At 37.5% G+C, this 18,678-nt stretch overlaps 3 protein-coding genes across 3 annotated transcripts; 1 reads left to right on the top strand and 2 right to left on the bottom strand.

Moving 5' to 3' along the window:
- The first annotated feature begins 405 nt into the window (after positions 1-405).
- On the top strand, positions 406-7,332 carry LOC103948643 (histone-lysine N-methyltransferase family member SUVH9). The gene is made up of 2 exons (XM_009359679.3): positions 406-2,767; positions 6,897-7,332. Exon 1 carries the CDS (start codon positions 656-658, stop codon positions 2,705-2,707), a length of 2,052 nt encoding a protein of 683 aa, XP_009357954.1. The 5' UTR covers positions 406-655; the 3' UTR covers positions 2,708-2,767; positions 6,897-7,332.
- A 206-nt stretch (positions 7,333-7,538) lies between these two features.
- LOC103948644 lies at positions 7,539-10,704 on the bottom strand. The gene is made up of 4 exons (XM_009359680.3): positions 10,341-10,704; positions 8,466-8,536; positions 8,067-8,202; positions 7,539-7,759 (listed from the first exon to the last, which is right to left on the bottom strand). Exons 1-4 carry the CDS (start codon positions 10,495-10,497, stop codon positions 7,674-7,676), a joined length of 450 nt encoding a protein of 149 aa, XP_009357955.2. The 5' UTR covers positions 10,498-10,704; the 3' UTR covers positions 7,539-7,673.
- Positions 10,705-13,390: 2,686 nt separating this feature from the next.
- LOC103948645 (MYB-like transcription factor EOBII) lies at positions 13,391-14,592 on the bottom strand. Its single transcript, XM_009359681.3, has 3 exons — positions 14,335-14,592; positions 14,121-14,250; positions 13,391-14,017 (listed from the first exon to the last, which is right to left on the bottom strand). The coding sequence occupies exons 1-3, from the start codon at positions 14,495-14,497 to the stop codon at positions 13,591-13,593; spliced, it is 720 nt and encodes a 239-aa protein (XP_009357956.2). The 5' UTR covers positions 14,498-14,592; the 3' UTR covers positions 13,391-13,590.
- Between the last annotated feature and the right edge of the window lie 4,086 nt (positions 14,593-18,678).

Below are 18,678 nucleotides of genomic sequence, written 5' to 3'. Positions count from 1 at the left end.
TATAACCTAGCGAATAGTGAAATTGACCATAAACCTAAATGATGTGTATAATACTCAATCTAATATTTAATATTGACAACTTGGTTCAATTTTGATATAAAATTACAAATTAGCCAACTATGTTTTTATATTTACACTACAAAATTTAAAAGAGTAACATATAATAAAATAAACGTTCACAAGAGCTTTCTTCTCTTGAACAACTACCATTTCATCTTTATTTTATGGTAATTTTATTTTATCTACGATAATATTTTACACTTATATAACATGCTCTGAAAGTGCAAGATCGAACTCAACAGGACCCATAGATGATGATGTAACACATGTACACGGTCCATATCTTTTGTGCGAATATGCTGGCCTAAAGCGTTAGCATCCAATGCTAACATAAATTGCAACAGATTTCGGGTGAGAGGGGCAATTCCGTAAAGCAAAAGTCAGTTTCATCCAATTTCCTACCAAAACTGGATGTAAAAAATTTGACAAAAAGGTTACATTTCAAAATCCGCCATGAAAGTAGCTCCTCCAAATTTCTCAGCAGAACCCTAAACAAACAAAAGGGACACCCACCGCAGCCACAGTCTTCCATGCCCAACCTCTACAACCACCACACTCTCCTCCCACTCAGACCCACTTCATTTCAGCTGACGAAATGGGCTCTCTCATCCCAATTATAGACCTCAACAACCTCCCTGAATCCCCCGCCGGCTCCACCCCAAACACCGCCAACTCCGCCGTAGCCTTGAAAGTCCCCAAAATCGAACCAAAGCTCGAACCTTTCGACGAACCACTCGATACCCACCTGCCACAACTGCCCCAGCTGCCTCCAGAACCCTTCATTCCCACACCTACTCCCAACTCTCTCACTAATTCCCAAATTACCCCATTCTCCGACCTGAACCACACCCCTGTATCTGAATCCTCCGCCGCACCTTCCGACCAGGAGAATGTGTACTCGGAGTTCCATCGAATTTCCGAGCTTTTCCGGACAGCTTTTGCTAAAGGGCTCCAGAGTATGGCCGACGGCGAGGTCGAAGTTTTGGACCCGGATGCGCGAGCAATTGTGCCGGTTCCTCAAGAAACCCAGCTATCAGAGGCCGTCGTTGCGCGGCGGAAATACCCCAAGCGGTCCTCCGAGCTCGTCCGGGTCACCGATCTCAACATCGAGGACCAGAGGTACTTCCGTGACGTGGTGAGGAAAACCCGAATGCTATATGACTCGATTCGAATACTATCAGTGGCAGCGGAGGAGAAGCGGAACCCGGGAAACGGGAAGCGAGTCCGAGGCGACTTGCAGGCCGCCACGGCGCTCAGGGATCGTGGGCTGTGGCTCAATCGCGATAAAAGGATCGTGGGTTCGATTCCCGGGGTCTACGTTGGCGATCTCTTTTTTTTCCGCATGGAGTTGTGTGTGGTTGGTTTACATGGCCAAGTCCAAGCTGGGATTGACTATCTTCCGGCGAGCCAGAGCTCGAATCATGAGCCAATTGCAACCAGCATTATCGTTTCGGGTGGCTATGAGGATGACGAGGATGCCGGCGATGTGATTATCTACACCGGTCATGGAGGACAGGACAAGTTTAATAAGCAATGTGCTCACCAGAAGCTGGAAGGTGGGAATTTGGCATTGGAGAGGAGCATGCATTATGGGATTGAAGTGAGAGTTATCCGAGGAGTCAAATGCCAAGGTGGTATTTCGCAGAAGGTTTATGTTTATGATGGCTTGTATAGAATATTTGATTGTTGGTTTGATGTGGGCAAGTCGGGGTTTGGTGTTTATAAGTTTAAACTTCTGAGAATAGAAGGGCAAGGTGAGATGGGTAGCGCTATTCTTAAGTTTGCGGCTAGTCTGAGGACTAACCCCTTGTCTGTGAGGCAGTCAGGTTATCTCAGTCTGGATATTTCTAATAAGAAGGAGAATGTTCCAGTTTTGCTTTTCAATGACATTGATTCTGATCAGGACCCCATTTACTATGAGTATCTTGCGACAACTGTGTTTCCAACACAAGTGTTTCATCAGTCTGGGAAGGGAACCGGGTGTGATTGTATTGACAGTTGTTTTGGTAATTGCTTTTGTGCTATGAAAAATGGAGGCGAGTTTGCTTATGATGACAATGGGTGTCTTTTGAGAGGGAAGCCTGTGGTTTTTGAGTGTGGGCCCTTCTGCCATTGTCCCCCAAATTGCCGGAATCGTGTCACGCAAAAAGGTATGAGAAATAGACTGGAAGTGTTTAGGTCAAGGGAAACAGGTTGGGGAGTTAGGTCATTGAACTTGATACATGCTGGTGCCTTTATATGTGAGTATACAGGGGTTATTCTCACTAGGGAAATGGCTCAAATATTTGCAATGAATGGTGATACCTTGGTTTATCCACATCGGTTTTCTGATAGATGGACTGAATGGGGAGATTTATCTCAGATAGATCCCGGTTATGTACGTCCAACTTATCCTTCGATCCCACCATTGGATTTTGCAATGGATGTATCCAAAATGAGAAATGTTGCTTGTTATATGAGCCACAGTTCCACTCCGAATGTTATGGTGCAGTTTGTACTGTATGATCACAATAATGTGATGTTTCCTCATCTCATGCTATTTGCAATGGAGAACATCCCTCCTATGAGGGAGTTGAGCCTTGATTATGGGGTGGCTACTGTGTCTGAGGCTGATGAATGGACAGGGAAACTTGCTATCTGTAACTAATTTTGATGGGTTGATGATATTTAAATCATGCAGACAGTTACAGGAGTAAGACATACTGAGGTAAAACGAACTCCTTTCTCAGTAAAAGCATTCGTATCTTTCTTATTTTATGGTTATGCGTCAGATCAGCTTGCCCTGTGTTTCTGTGCTTTGTTGTAGCTCTTGTTCAAACTTCGATGTCACCTTGTCACCTATTTATTGGTGCTGGGTGTGTAATTCTTTGTGCAATGATATACTCTAGTAATCATATGGTGAAGCGTACTATTAGGAGGAAGGGAAGGAGCCTTTATTATTTCTCTGTGATGGAGGTGATTTGTCTTGTTACATATAAAAGTTAGTCATGCTAATCTGTGTACTTAGGATTCACCTTTTCTGTTTGCGTTTCTTTGGAGCACGGTTGTTCATTAATTTGTATTGTAGGGTAATATCATGATTCATGGGCCATGATTCTGGCTGTAAATTATACTCACAGGTTTTGTTTTATAATATTTTGAATGCTCAATGATTTTCTTATAATATTCTGAATGCTCGAGGAACAAAAGTTGCTCAATCTCTTTCTTTATTGCTTCTTGTATGTGTCTGGCATAGTGCTTTTAATTTTGTTGCATTAGAAATTGGTGTTTGGACAGTTGCGGGGAATCTAGTTAGTGCTGTATAAATTTTTTACTAGAACAGTTTTTCACCAACATTTAGTTTTGACTGCTGCAGTATGACACTTTCAGTATCAGATATTTCCCATTTCTGTTCATGACCCAAAGGAAACAAATATTCACCAACCCCCTTTTGGGTTATGATGAAAGGGATTTGAACCCTTGACCTAGCCTAATCCTAACCCACTTCCTGACCCTCTCTCACGACTTGGGCTAACCCCAATGGAATAAAATTTCTGTATTAGTAAAACACAACTATTTGGGTTTATGTCTTAGATATTTCTCTCCCGCCGATAAGTTTCAGCTAGAAGGTTTATCGAATGTACTTAACCTCAGTGGCCGTGGATTCCCCTGCTTTGTATTTACTAATTCTTGTCGAATTATGCTTTGCAATAGCAAGACATTTAGTTTAGGATGGCAGACTTGTGTTCGATTTTTAGAAGAGTTAAATAATTTGCTTTTCAGTCCTGATTAGTGGTACTCTCTTTGGTACATTCAAACACATTAAATTAAATATTTTGCCCCCAAAATTATATAGTTTTCAACACACAATGGTAATGACACTATTCCGATATTTTATTTTGCTAGGGTTGTAAGTATTTGGTGCATCTAGTAATTGACCCGTTGCTTTGCATTTGAGTCTTCATGTCATTCTATTATTAATGAGCTCGGATAGAACAATATGGGGTATGGGTATTGAGTGCACTTTTGGGTTCTGAAACCATTTGGGTTGGAGTTCATATGTGAGATATGCAACCCAAGTATTTTTGTGGAATAATTGTACCTTGAAGCAATTGTAGGAGAAACTTTTAAAGAAGATAATTTTGTTAGCAAAATCTTGTACTCTTAATTTCACTTTGTGTTGTAAACGTAATACTTATTATTGACGAAAGGAAAGTGCGATCAAAGTCCACATGGTATACAACCCCCTACCTAAAATACAAACCCACCCACCCCAACCCTGAAGAGAGTGGGTCCATACAAACTGCAATGAAAGTAAGACTGCACTTCCCTATCCCTTGAACGGAGAAAGAAGGGGGTCACTAAATATATAGCCTCGTCCAATGTAACTGAAGCCCAAAATGATACGGCCTAATATATAGCCTCATCCAATGTACTTGGAATCAATTATCCAGCACATAGGAGAAAGCCAGCAAATAGGAGAAAGAAACTATTTGATTAGTGCAGTATTTCTAGTATTTTCTGAAGTGGAGTTTGGTACAGGGAAAGGTAAAAGGGATTCATGTTGAATAGATTTGTGAAAGTCCATTGAAGGGGAAATGCAGTGGTCTACCTATTAGTTATGGTTGAATTTAATAAAGGGAAATAATTTGTGGATACTTGAAATTTACGTTCTTTACCTATGAAATTTGAGTTAATTTAACCATCCTAGAGCTTTAATTGATTGACGGGAACAATACTGAATCATACTTCTTGCTTAGATACACTCTAGAAGCATCAGATTAGTGTTAGATAGCTGTACATTATATCTATCTAACTCCTACTTGTGTTTGTTTAAAAAGTTGCGGTGTAAAGACAAAAAGTGCTTTAGCATGTTTAAAAAGTTGGAAGGCAGAACACAATAAGACTCATGACATTGAGCAGCTGTGGTGTTTGTTTGGGGTATTTTGAAGTTATTTACTTAAGTTGTGCAAATTAATGCTAGGCTACAACTAAATGTAAACTTACTAAATGTGCATCGGGATTTGGGGAAAGGGTACATGTATGGATTTGCCCATAGAATAACCTTGAAATTCTTTGGAAAATATCCTTTGGCTGCTTCAAAATGTACCAATTAGTATTCAGTTTCCTTTTTTGGTTACTAGTATTCAGTTTCTTTCATCAATGCTATATGCTAGTTTAATATATGTGTGTGTCTCTACATATACAAGGAAAAAGGATGCCCGCAGTTCGTGAAAAGTGTGAACTTAAGTCACCCTGCAATTAATTTTTAATGATTCCGACTGTTACGTTCTCTTTCAATGGATTACCCTTTAAAAAGTTTAGTGAAATAGGAAACCATTTAGTTATCTAAGTATGATAAAATAGATAAACGAACACAACGTTTCTGATAAACATTGAAATGTTGATGATGATAATCAAATGGCTAACAATTTCTGATTTGGGTAAGTTTTTGTAGAGATGAGATTTGGAGCTTTTCTCATTGAGATTAATGATAGGTTTCATGTACATGAAAATTATACAAGTTTTCTCTGTATTCCCTGCACGTGTCATATCAATTAAAAGAAACAGTGATGTCCTCACACCTCTGCACCAACACTTTAGTTACAGATGACATCTTGTCATCTGAATTGGCTTAACCAAATCATTAAACCCAAATCTGAAAGTCTTGCTTGTGATATTTTGCCTGTGGTAGGAAATTAGGAATCAATGTCAGATTCATGTTTCTCTGTGACAAAGTCATTACTATTAAATTTAAAGTTCTGTAAAGTTTTTGAGGATTATAATAGAGTGTGGGTAGCGGAACTATGGGGTAGAGTAAGATACTGGGCAGCCCTCTGGGCTTCAGTTTCAAATGAGTTCAGGGATAATTCTCTTTCTCATGTAGTGTGGGATATGTTAGCAGCCGTAAAGTTGAGGTTATGTTACTTGTAAATAGATCTACTTGAGAGGTCTTAGCTAGTTTTGCTAGATGGTGGATTTCTTATCCACTAGTTTGTAATTCATGTTATTATTTTAGTAAAGTGATCGTTTCTTCTTAAAAATAAAAACAAAGTTCTGTATAGTTCATTGCAATGGACTAGAATATGCAAGAACTTATTAAATTCTTGTTGTTTGTTAAAACTGATTTCTTTCCTGTATTTTTTTTTCAAAACCAATCCATTGTTTAGGTTTGTCAAGCTATAAAATCTTTTGCAAGTGAGGTTCCAAATTGTGTTTCATTACAAGACGATAACATTCAGTTGGCTGCACTGCAGATGGTGAATACAGACACACGTGAGTGCACACACATAACTTGTTCCAGGGAGCAGGTGCATGTCTTTTTTAAAATTTACCAATTTATTGAATATGGATAAAGTGAGGGAGCCGTGCGAATCATTCTATGTGAGAGAATTACGTGTTTAGAAAGGGAAGTTTTAGTAGAGTTCAATAAATTGAGCAGCTTCTTGGAGTTCTCTTTTGTTTAATGCTGCAGTTCTATATCTATTTATTGTAAATAATTTTAACCAAAACTTTTCAAACGGAAATGTATTCTATCGGCTGAAAAATTTGTATCTAGTGACTATTTCTGTAGTATTTCCCTGCTTTTTAAGTTGTAAATAATTCATTAATTTCTGTATATGATACATTGTGCATACTTGAAATCTTACCGGTCTGTACCGTTTGTGCAACAGGATCTGAACCCATTAGTCGGTTTTCTGTTCGATATTATTTTCTATTATCTTGTTATGCGGGTGTATACATAGAAAACGATGTTACTGGATGTGTTTGGTTATTGTTACGTACTCACGATTGCATTCAAAATTTAGGATAGCCAATGGTCTTTGGAGCTCTCTAATAGTTTCCTTATTCTGCAGGTGGCATTCAGACTACATTGTTGTGGTATCTGGCTTCCTAATTTTCTGGTCCATGAATGTTTCTTCACAAGTAGATGCCGAAAGTGTAAATTTTTCAATCAGATTATCCAAAAGCATTGACATGGCTCATGTACATGGCAATTGAAGTCGCGAGCTGTTGAAAAAAAGAAGTGAAAACTCGCTGACCGAGCCACCACCATATGCTGCTGTGATGATTTGCTGACATTTTAGGCATTTGCCTGTTTCGCGGACATTTCGGACCAAGTCTTCATACACGCAACTGATAGTAGGCATCTTTAGGTTCGGTAAGTTTGTAAGCACAAATGTACTAATCTTCTGTACTTGTAGCGTTGTATATGTTATCACAGACCGAAATAGCTAAACTTTGTACAGAATTGTATAATTAGTGCCTACATGTATCACGTATGTTTGGATAGATCGGTTTTCTTTAATTCCTTGATTAATTCATTTGTAATGGAACATGAAGTATTGCGGATTTCACGTAACTTGAAAGCATGCATAAACTGCTGCATTCATGTAAGTTGTAAACTTGAAGCAACCGGCACGTCTGAAGAAATTACGTGCCGTTGTGCTGCCTAAAACTCCCATGTCGATGGACAAATTACGAAGGTAAATACAACATTGGTAAAACTTTTGTATCATCATATATTTAACACCTTGTTTGTTATACAAACAGAGTTGTAATATACACATTTCGGGATGACTTGGTATCCCAATTTCAGTATAAAGTGAACAATACTTTGTGAAGTACATGGCTCAGGCCCGAGTTGCGAGCGTTCCATTTTTCTCTAGTTGACGTAGTCTTGCTCGTTCCATCTTTCGTTTACGCCACTCTTCCAGGGCTGCAGAACATTATGTATATCGGTAAAATCTAGTTAATAACAATAACAAATAATTTGACAATTTTAATGAAATATTTGCTGCAAGGCTAGTATTTACACAAGAAACCATAACCATTGAATCCATCTGCTCTAATGTTACGAGGAGTGAAGGACGTTTGATGAGTTCTCTGAAAGATTGGTTCACATCCAACTTAAAATGCAAGCAACTATCTGATTTTCATAAACTATAGCGGACACACACAAGTAACATACAAGAACGACAGCCGTTTCAGAGCTTCACAATGAACAAAATATGACATAGTTTCACCTCTGAAGCTGGTTGCATCATTAACATAATGCAGATCCTTCAATCTCTTGGAAAGGTCAACTGCAACGGTCTGCCTTGTGTCTTTCTCTTTAGTTGTTTCTGGTTTTTCATATGCTTCTTGTTGGATTTCCTTCACCTGAAAAGGGAGGAAATTAAAAGAGCATTCAATGGTACACAAAACCATGAATTGCACGAGGTTAACTATTTGCTTGATATCGAAAAATTTAAAAAAAAAAAAAAAACAAGAAGTTCCAATTTCAATTGAAAGTGCACTTAACATCAGGCAGGCAAGCAGTCAAACATTGGTTCAGTTTGTACATGGGCTCCCTCCATTTCATTTGTGAATAGCAGAAGAATTATAACCGACGCATAATAGTTCTAACACTGAATCAAACTTACTCTTTTTATCAGTTCCAAGGGTCGCATAGCAAAACGAATTTCTTCAGATTCTCTTACATACCTAAGTGCAGCTGCACACGCACAGGAAAAAGACTAAAGCAAACCAACTTAAAGTCAAGAATATATCATAATCATATTACAGCATCATCGGGATTCAACGTGAAAACGGAGTGCCGGCTGTTGACTACCTGATGCACATGAAAAAACAATACTTTCACAGGTTTATGATTATAATATATTTAACCTGACATAACGAACGCATCATAGTTTAACAACACCATACTGCTTAAATCAAAACTGTACCTTTTAGTCACTCAAATACAGGTCTCATGCTATTATAATGCTTCATTAATGAAACGCCTTCACAATGACCACTTGGACCACTTTTCCATTAGAATTTACTCATTATTACCATCAAGTTAAAACCCATCATCCAGTCTTGAACCAGGGTCATATAGATGTAAAGGGAAAATTAAAAAAGAAAACCTACAAGGTGTACGTCACCAGTTGCACAATTTTAATCCTAAGATTTTAATTGATTTCAAGTTGTATACATCCAAGAGCTTACTGGATTTTGAATTGTATACCGAGCTCTATTGATGCAGGCCAAGGACTAAAGGCGTTATTGCATAAAATTACTGGCAGCTGGGATTTAAGTTTTATAATATAATACATGCATTTTTAGAGTTATAATGCATGTATCTAGCTTTAAATTTGTGGCTTATGGAATTCCTAGGTTAATGACATTTTATGAAATCATTTAGTTTTTTAGGAGTTATATTGTAAACCTTTATTTTTTGTCTTTTCATATTTTTCACCTTAACTTGTATTTGTAAAGAAGAAGGGGAGAAGTTGTTTGAATTATCATATTGATATTTGAGTTGTAAACTCGTTTTTATGTGCCCGTCTCTTTGTAAGAGTCTGCTGCTTTGTTCTTTCTAGTGTCTACGTTGTAGGCTGGTACTAGAACCAAAGTTTATAGGGTTTTCAGACCTCTCCTTGCACTAGGAGATAGTGGACCCTACCTATCCATTCTATCTATCATTTTAATTCATTTCTGTCCGCTGCGCCCTGCATCAGTCCCTTTGCCATCTAGGGATGCGAGTTGATTGGTGAGACCACATGGATCATTCCCACAGATAAAATGCTAAAGGAAATGGCACTATAATCAATAGTAGGTGGTTTAAGCCTAAATCGCAGAAAAATTGACCCGAAAAAGTGAGTAATGAAGTACAAGTAACAGCCTATGATCATGTTTCGAGGAAACAAACACGGGCACACCACTATGAAATATATTTCTACAGGACAGCTAAATGACCCCTCTAAAATACATTTACCTTAGGAGTTCGGACAAGTAGACAAGATAATCCAAGGTCTTCGCTGATCTAAACAAAGTGTAAAATTCTACAAACTCTTCTCCAAGAAAGCAAGATAAACTTGGAAGGATTTTGACTTTCAGTTCCACTATTAAATTTCATGGCTTTTCAGTTTTCAATAACCTCCATATGCGATTTAATTTTCAAAACTGAAGCTGGTCCGATCCAGACTAGGAAGATAACCTCACAACATTGCAACTTAAAGATAAAGTTAAAAAAAACCAACTGTGAACTGTACTAAAATACTAAATTTCAAGCACATTCGGAACCTTCGAAGATCAACATAAAGCTGCACCAACAAGATCACAATACAATTAAACCACTAAACCCCACATTAGAAATCCTAATTCCCTAACCTCAAACGAAATGGGTCACAAATCCAATCAACAACAAGAAGCAAATGATGGTTAGCAAGAAAAAACCAGAAAATTTTCAAAAAGTGAGAAAATTTAGATAAAGAAAACCCATTGCCAGCTTGTAGAGAGAGAGAGAGGGAAACCTGAATTGAGGTGAGAGGCGGAAAGTTCGGAGCGAGAAGAAGCGGAGGAAAGAAAGCCCTGAAGCAGTAGAAGCGCCGTAATCAGGTTGAGCAAGCACATCATTATGGTGGCGATCCTGAACGAGAGCCTCGGCAGCCATGATTGCTGTCCCTCCATCGGATTTTTGTTTGCAGTCTCTTTTGGTAATTAGCTGCTGATTGAGCTGGTACAAATTAGTAGGCAGGGAGGGAGAGGACAGAAAGAGACGAATAGGGTTGATTCGGTATGGGATGCCAAACCGAAAATGGGATCCCAAATTCCAAATCAAAAATTTTTGGGATGGAAATTTGAAGACTAATCTCAAACCAAAATTTTGGTATTTTCAATTTTTTGGATTCTTAAAATATTTTTGGTATTTTGTGATGGTTGGTATTTCTAAATTTCATACAATTTGAAATAGCAATCATCCATACCAAGTTAAATTAACATGCAACCAAAATAAAATAAGTAACAAACCCAAAATAAAATGAAAAATAAGTTACAAATCTAACATGTTCGAAAACTAACAATACAATTTTTTTGATTTTGTGTTGAAGAAATAGATACATTTGTTGGAGGTTCATACTGGTAGATGTTGCGATAAAGGGCTATAGGTACTACTTGTAGACCACACTAATTATATTGTTACTAGTAGTTAGCAACAGTTCAACTGTATAATAATATACATACATATATATGATTTATTTTCGGATATGGAATTACCGAAAGATTGAGTAAACAATGTCGAATCTCGTATTGAAATTTTGGGATCAGTTCGGTATTTTATCCCAAAAATTTTGAAAATTTTGGTTTGAAATCAGGATTTTTTTGGTTTGGTTCAGAATTTTCGGAAACTTTTTCCAGCCCAGAGACGAAGATCAACAAAAAGAGAGCGGGGTCTACGGCATAATTGTGACTCCAAAATTGTCCTTGACCATTCACTTTCACTTGATTTCTACTCAAAGTCAACCAATTCCAAATTAGAGGTAGGTCCTTTGTTTTGAGACAAGAAAAATATGAAAACAAAATTAAGAATGAGGAATGTGTAATATGTGTGATTGTCTAAATCATTTGTAGATTGTATTTAGGATAATATAAGATCTTTTCCTTTTAGGATTGTACATTTTTGCAATGCAAGGAATTCTCATTGATTTACTATAAATAAAGGCACAAGGTATGAGGGAATAGCACACGAAGTTCCTCAAACCTATTCCCCATCTCTCTTCCTCTCTACCACCCCTCTCATTCTCTAAAATAGGTCATAACACGTTATGATGTTGCGCTAAAGAGAATTCATTCATCTTCAATCACGGGAGTACCACGATTCAATTATTCTTATGTAATTAAATTTTGATTTTATTGAGTTCATATACTTGTATTGATTCAATCTATTTTTTATGTTGAAACAAGATACAACATCCTTTGAAGATGGAAATCCAAAATCCGAAGGAGGAACTCCTAGAAACCCTAAACCTTAATTTACCCCTTTGTGTGGCGGAACTTGGGTGGTTCGTCGGCAAACATTTACACAATACGCGGTATTTTTCCCCTTGGCCCCAAAACGTTACCTTACATATGTACTCTTGCCCTACGAAAAAATTTCATTGTGCAAAGCCTTGGGCGAAACCCTAAATGTTGACCAAATTTCCCGACCAACGTAAATTTTCTTCTAGTAAACAAAATTGACCCAACTAAATATGGTTTGTCGGGCAAATAGTATTTTCTAGGGGTGGATTCAAAAAACTAAAAACTGAAAAAAACCAAACTGAACATCGAACTGAAACTGAAAAATCGAAAACCTAAAAAAAACTAAACCAAAAAAGAAAAAATTGAACCGAACCTTATTGGTTCGGTTTCGATTTGGAGGTTCGGAAACCGAACCAAACAAAACTGAATCCCTTTACACTGTATGAATGTATGCCCATGATGTTTCTTTTGTGAAACTTTGTTGCCAAGTTTTAAACTAAGCCTAGGGCTTTTTCAAGGAGCATACTTGGTTCAATTAGGGAGGATATTTCATTGGTTATAGAGAAAAGTTTTGGAATGCTTTGGAATTTTGAAAGAATTTCTCTAATTGTTTGCTATTTGAAGGTGATCATTTTTCTTTGCAAATGACGTTGTTGATAGAATATGATTGATTTATATAATCCTGTATATATACAACTACCTTCCCACTTTTCCCATTTTTTTATTATTAGTCTACCGATGCAAGCCACTTTTCTAAATTCCATATTAAAAAATATCGTCTTATAAAATATAAAAACAGAAATCATACCGAAACTGAACCGAAATTTCGGTTCGGTTTTAATTTTTGTAAAAAATTGAACCAAATGAAACCGAACCCACCCCTCTTTTCTGGTAGTATAATCCAGCCATCCACTGAAATGGTGCATCCCATTCTTCGGTGCATTATGAAATTTTTATAGTCATTTGGCTATTGAACTCTCAACTCACTTGGGTATGACACAATCCAAGTTATTGAACAAACTATAATCAAACTAAGCGAAGCATTATAGGTATTGTGGCAGTATGTTCGTCCATTTGCATCCAAATTCGAACTGTACTGTTAAATATCAAAGTTGTAAAAAGAAAAAGGAAAAATAGTGAAATCAGATTGGGAATCGTATTTGTCCATATAAATTGAAATGAAAACCAGTTCTTATCTTGGAACAAGACCTTTGTGGTAATAAATCATACAGTAAGATTGCATTTGTCCCAAATCATTACTTAAAATAGCATAAGAAATATAAAGACAAAAATGTCACGAGAAGCTTGATATGACCAAGGTAGTACTAGTATACAAAAGTTTTGAAGACGGCATGGATACTCATGCAACTCAAAGTACAAATGCGTTTTTGATTGAGCAAATGACTTATTGTGTTGTTTAGTATTTTTCCCTTTTTGTATTTTTCATAGATTTTTTTAATGGGCCGGGTTATGCCTATACTACAAATTACGTCACCATAGTAGAGCGACCATAATTAGGTATCAAACTCATTGTAAATGTATATCGTTCTTGCATCTATGAGATCGAACCTTAGATCTTTTTCAATCAAAGATAACTGATACTATCATGCTTTGAAAGGCAGAAAAGGGTTTATGGAAAATTACATCTCCATGCGAAAACCAGTTAAATTAAACAACTTCCGATTAATCAAAATTGTGTTGCAGCATGCCTGCACCAACTTAAACCCTTATTTGACAGAAGTGGAAAAACCCTAGTTGTGAGAACTAGCTTTGCCTGGTGGTGTTAATAAAGTTTGCATGGACATCATTTAAGTTCCACAAACCATCCCACAGACAACTGACCTCATTGCTGGAGGCAGCTTCAGGCATAGACACATTGACAATATTGCCATCGAGCATGGAATAAAAGAAGCCTTGCTCCTGATAATGATCAGCTGCGTGAGGCCAATATAACGGCAGTTTAGTCTCATTTTCGTCCAATAAGGACATGATTCTTTTCACTTCTTGATCCACTTGCAAATTTTGTTGTTGTTGCTGCTGATTATGGGGTTTATGTCTCCTTAAGAGGCGGGTTTTGGCCCTTTCGGAGGCATCAGAAGGTGCTTTCGCCTTTTTCTTGAAATGAGTCCTCCAGTAGTTCTTGATCTCATTGTCAGTCCTTCCAGGCAAACTTCGTGCAATTGTCGACCACCTGATTTTTTAAACACAGAAGTTAAGCCTTGTAGCAAATAATAAGCTCACTGAGTTTAAAAACTCACTAAGTTTAAAAAGGATCGATAAAACTAAATATTGACCTGTTTCCCCATCTAGCATGTAGGTCTAGAATGATGCTCTCTTCATGAGGAGTTATGTGCCCCCTCTTAAGTTCTGGCCTCAAATAGTTCAGCCACCTCAATCTGCAGCTCTTTCCATTCCTTTTCAGCCCTATACAACAACGGATCAAACAAACATTTTTATTAGGGTTTGTGGGGAGAGAGAGAGAGAGAGAGAGAGAGAGAAGTTGCATACCTGCAAGCCTAGCCACAGAGTTCCATCTGCCTTCACCATGAAGCCTCACATGCTCAATGAGCAATCCATCTTCCTCAGCAGTCCAAGGTCCCTTTCTCCAAGCCTCATCTTCTATCATCCCCCAACCCCTCTGATGTCCTCCTGCCATCATCCCCAAATACATATGTGAATAAATCACAACTTACTGCTTTAACCTTTAAAGTTTGTGTCTTCAAATCCTATGGAACCTATGCTTTATGCTTGTTGTATGTTTATAGAATTGCAGCACTAGTCCCTATACTTTCTTCCATCAGTCAATTTGCTGTCATTTTCAAATCCTCCCCATGACAAAAACACTCTGCCACGCCTTTTCCATTCGTGATTTGTAAAGATTGTTCCTTGATTTCTTTTGTCACTTTATAATCTTATATCTCCACGTTTCTGATTTAACTTAACACCATACAATTCACTAAAATATTGTGCTAACGACATTGACTGACGTGCTTATGTGCCTAACAGGATACCAAAAGTATGCTATCGTTTTGGGTGACACATTCTAGTAAGGATCTAAATCTTTACTTTAAGTTATTGGATGCTAAGTGAGACGAAAGAGAAATAAAGAATACCATGGCTTTAAGACACGTACATACAGAACTTGTGCATGTTAGGACAAGAAGAACTAGACGCTAAGCATAGCCTAACAAATTTTACTGTAGAAATAAGTGGGTGGTGGAATTTTTTGAACTTGAACCAATGGATTTTTACCAGGTGTTGGATCAGCTTCCCTTTTAAGGAGATTTGTTCCAATTAGCCACTGAAAAATTAGAATTAAATATAATCTGCTGATGCCATTAGAATTCTAACGTATTATATTGATGGTTGTGGAGCGTCATCGAAGGGGACACCTGGTGCTTTTTATTATACAATTGAAATGATATTGTTATGGATCAACTTCAATTTTCATTGATAATGCCAGAGCAAATACAAGATTTGGAACTGAAAAACTAAACTCCATAGAGGGTTTATACAATTACATAGATCTAATTAACAAGTAATGAAACAACGCCACTAACTTTGCAATCTAGTAGTGTTTCTTTTAATTGTAAGTGAGAAGTTTCAAATCCAACTCACATACATGAAATGACAAGTTCGACACTAATATTATTCTATTAAAAGGTAATAAAACAATACTAATTAGAAGCCACACATCATGGATGAAAAATGATTTGATTGAGCTTAAAACACTAGTGACGATAAATACGCCACGCATAATAAAAAATTTCTCTTAAAACTAATATAATTTGAGTTCTATCTATGAGACTCAACAAACACTAACACAATATGCTGCATCACGTTGTTGCAGGTGAACCCTACCGAATCAAAATCTCAGATTCTTTGATTAATTAACATTTCTAGACAATGCTAATCCGTGTTTGGTACGGATAATCAAGAAAGGCGAAACACCTTAAGCTAGAGTAATGTGATGTGGGTTTATAAATTATTGTACTGGACCACTACCCTTTTGATGTTAGTGTATCATTCCGAAGCAGATTAGGATAGAGTTTAGGGCATGACGTGGGGTTACTAATTAAAGCCCTCTCACCCAAGAGAGTTTCTAGAAACAATGTAATTATGTTGTTGCCTTTTGAAAACTTAGTGACTTTGTCATGATCTGTATCTAGTTGTGCTCCACTTATTTATTTATGGATAGAGATGATATCACAAGTGTTTATAAAACTCAAGTGGGTCCTTGATATTGTTTGTAGGGTTGAAATTTCACTAGGAAGAAAGCTAATTAGTGTTAGTGAGTCTAATTACTTTGAGTTTTTATTTTGGTGAAAGAGGAAATGAAACCATAATTAGTATGATTATACAAATGTTAATTAAGATATGAAGTTATACGATTGTACGTCAATAAACCAAGATTCAAAGATATGGAATCCATGCAAGTGGTCTTGTATGATTGTCTTTACACAGTGCTTGTATCATAGTATATCATGTAGAAATATCAGAGAGACGGGTTGTATGGTCCACTTCCAACAACACCGATATTGTCTCCAACTTGGTAATTACATCTGCACAATCCGTTAGGTATGGGATTTTATCATAAAAGGTTTCGGTGTTAGTTAGAGTGGGGTTAGTATATTTAAACTATTACTTTTCTTTTTGTATGACCGATGTGGGATTCAACATGCCCCCTCACGTGGGACCCAATTAGTGGGTTACACGTGAGAGATCCACACATCGGCAACCACGTGGAGCCAAGGGGACTCATCCTACACGCGGGGCCAAGGGACCCCCCATTATCGTGCGGGGTCAAGGGGACCCACACATCACGTGGCAGTACAGTACGGGCCCACTCCCTGGCTCTGATACCATGCTAATTAGAGCTTATCTTTGGGCTTAATTTTCTGATATCATTCTTCTCACTAAGGAGGAAAATATATAATGTACAAGAGTGATTTACAAGGAAAGAAATAAACATCAAATAACCTAATTACAATCTGATTATAAGGACTCAAAAAAAGGTAACTAAACTAATTACAAAAAGTCAACTCTTCAACACTCCCCTTCAAATTGGTGCATCAATGTCGTTCATGCCCAACTTTACAAGAGAGTTGTAGAATGCATGACTTGCAATAGCTTTAGTTAAGATATCTACTAATTGATCCTCTGACTTTACGAATGAGAATTGAATAATATTCGCATCCAACTTCTTTTTAATGAAGTGTCTGTTAACTTCCACGTGTTTTGTGCGATCATGTTGAATTGGGTTGTGTGAGATATCGATAGCGGCTTTATTATCACAAAATAAATCTGAGGCTGAATTCGAAGGATACCCAAGTTCACCAAGTAACCTCTGAAGCCATAATAGTTCACATACTCCTTTTGCCATACCCCTGTATTCCGCCTCTGCACTTGATAAAGCAACCACTTTCTGTTTCTTACTCTGCCAAGTCACTAAGTTTCCTCCCACAAATGTAAAGTAATCAGATGTGGACCGACGATCAGTAATGTTGCCTGCCCAATCTGCATCGGTGTAACCCTCTATTCGGCAATGATCATTCTTGGAAAACATGATACCTTTACCTTGTGAGGACTTCAGGTATCATAGGATGCGTTCAACTGCACCCATATGTGCCTCACTCGGAGAATGCATAAATTGACTAACAACACTTACTGCGTATGCAATATCAGGCCTGGTGTGAGATAAATAAATTAACCTCCCAACTAACCTTTGATAACGATCTTTGTTAGTGGGAACTTTGATCAGGGTGCATGGCAAGATGGTGATTTTGGACTATAGGGGTGTCAGTCGGTTTACAATCAAGCATTCGGGTTTCAGCTAACAAGTTGAGAACATATTTTCTTTGAGATAAAAATATACCCTATTTAGATCGAGCTACTTCTATACCCAAGAAATATTTCAATCCACCAAGATCTTTCATCTCGAACTCGGTTGCTAAGTAATCTTTTAGCCTTGAGATTTCCTCTTTATCATCACTTGTAACAATCATATCATCCACATAAATAATAAGTGCCGTCAATTTACTCATTCGACGTTGCAAGAAAAGTGTATGATCATAACTGCTCTTCTTGAACCCATACTTCCTCATAGTCATCCAGAACCTACCAAACCATGCCCGAGGTGATTGTTTCAATCCATACAATGCCTTATTCAACTTACACACCAGTCTGGGTTGTGAAACCGATGCATAACCAGGTGGAATATCCATATACACTTCTTCTTTAAGATTACCATGTAAGAAAGCATTTTTCACATCAAATTGCTGTAATGGCCAATCCAAGTTAGCCGTTAACGAAAGTAACACTCTTACCGTATTAATCTTTGCTACTAGAGCAAATTTTTCTGTATAATCAACACCATACGTCTGAGTGTATCCTTTGGCCACCAATCGTGCATTGTATCGTTCAATCGACCCATCAGCTTTGTACTTGATGGTGTACACCCATCGACATCCCACTCTCTTCTTTCCTAGGGGTAGCAGAACTAAATCCCATGTTTGATTTTTCTGAAGTGCATCCATTTCTTCCTCCATTGCCTTGGTCCATCGATCATCAGATAGTGCCTCCTTCAACGAACTTAGTGTGCTATCATTGGATATTTGTTGTACAAAAGCTTTGTCGGATTCTGATAATTTATGTGATGACACATAGTTGGCAATGGGATATTTAGAGCCTTTCGTTGTTTCCGGTGAATATCGATTGGGTGGCTTTCCCCGGTTGTGCCTGAAAGGTAACTGATAATTCGGAACATTGGATACATCAATAGGGATAGTAGATCTTACCTTAGGAATATTCTTTGGAGTATGGTCATCTGGTAGTACTATATTTTGAGACGAG

This window comes from the organism of the source record quoted next, unplaced genomic scaffold (assembly GCF_019419815.1).
Source record: "Pyrus x bretschneideri cultivar Hongxiangsu unplaced genomic scaffold, Pyrus_bretschneideri_v1 Contig36, whole genome shotgun sequence".
NCBI classification, from domain to species: Eukaryota; Viridiplantae; Streptophyta; class Magnoliopsida; order Rosales; family Rosaceae; genus Pyrus; species Pyrus x bretschneideri.
This window is presented reverse-complemented; position numbering and strand designations above follow the sequence as displayed.

What these genes read in the sequence shown, in the direction of transcription:
- LOC103948643 (XM_009359679.3), top strand. Translation starts at nt 656, where the DNA reads ATGGGCTCTCTCATCCCAATTATAGACCTCAACAACCTCCCTGAATCC.
- LOC103948645 (XM_009359681.3), bottom strand. Translation starts at nt 14,497, where the DNA reads ATGTATTTGGGGATGATGGCAGGAGGACATCAGAGGGGTTGGGGGATG. An exon ending in CTCTGTGGCTAGGCTTGCAG is followed by an intron (nt 14,251 to 14,334) that starts GTATGCAACTTC and finishes GTTGTTGTATAG; the next exon opens with GGCTGAAAAGGAATGGAAAG. An exon ending in CATGCTAGATGGGGAAACAG is followed by an intron (nt 14,018 to 14,120) that starts GTCAATATTTAG and finishes TTAAAAAATCAG; the next exon opens with GTGGTCGACAATTGCACGAA.
- LOC103948644 (XM_009359680.3), bottom strand. Translation starts at nt 10,497, where the DNA reads ATGGAGGGACAGCAATCATGGCTGCCGAGGCTCTCGTTCAGGATCGCC. An exon ending in CCTTGGAACTGATAAAAAGA is followed by an intron (nt 8,203 to 8,465) that starts GTAAGTTTGATT and finishes CTCCCTTTTCAG; the next exon opens with GTGAAGGAAATCCAACAAGA. An exon ending in TGATGCAACCAGCTTCAGAG is followed by an intron (nt 7,760 to 8,066) that starts GTGAAACTATGT and finishes AATGTTCTGCAG; the next exon opens with CCCTGGAAGAGTGGCGTAAA.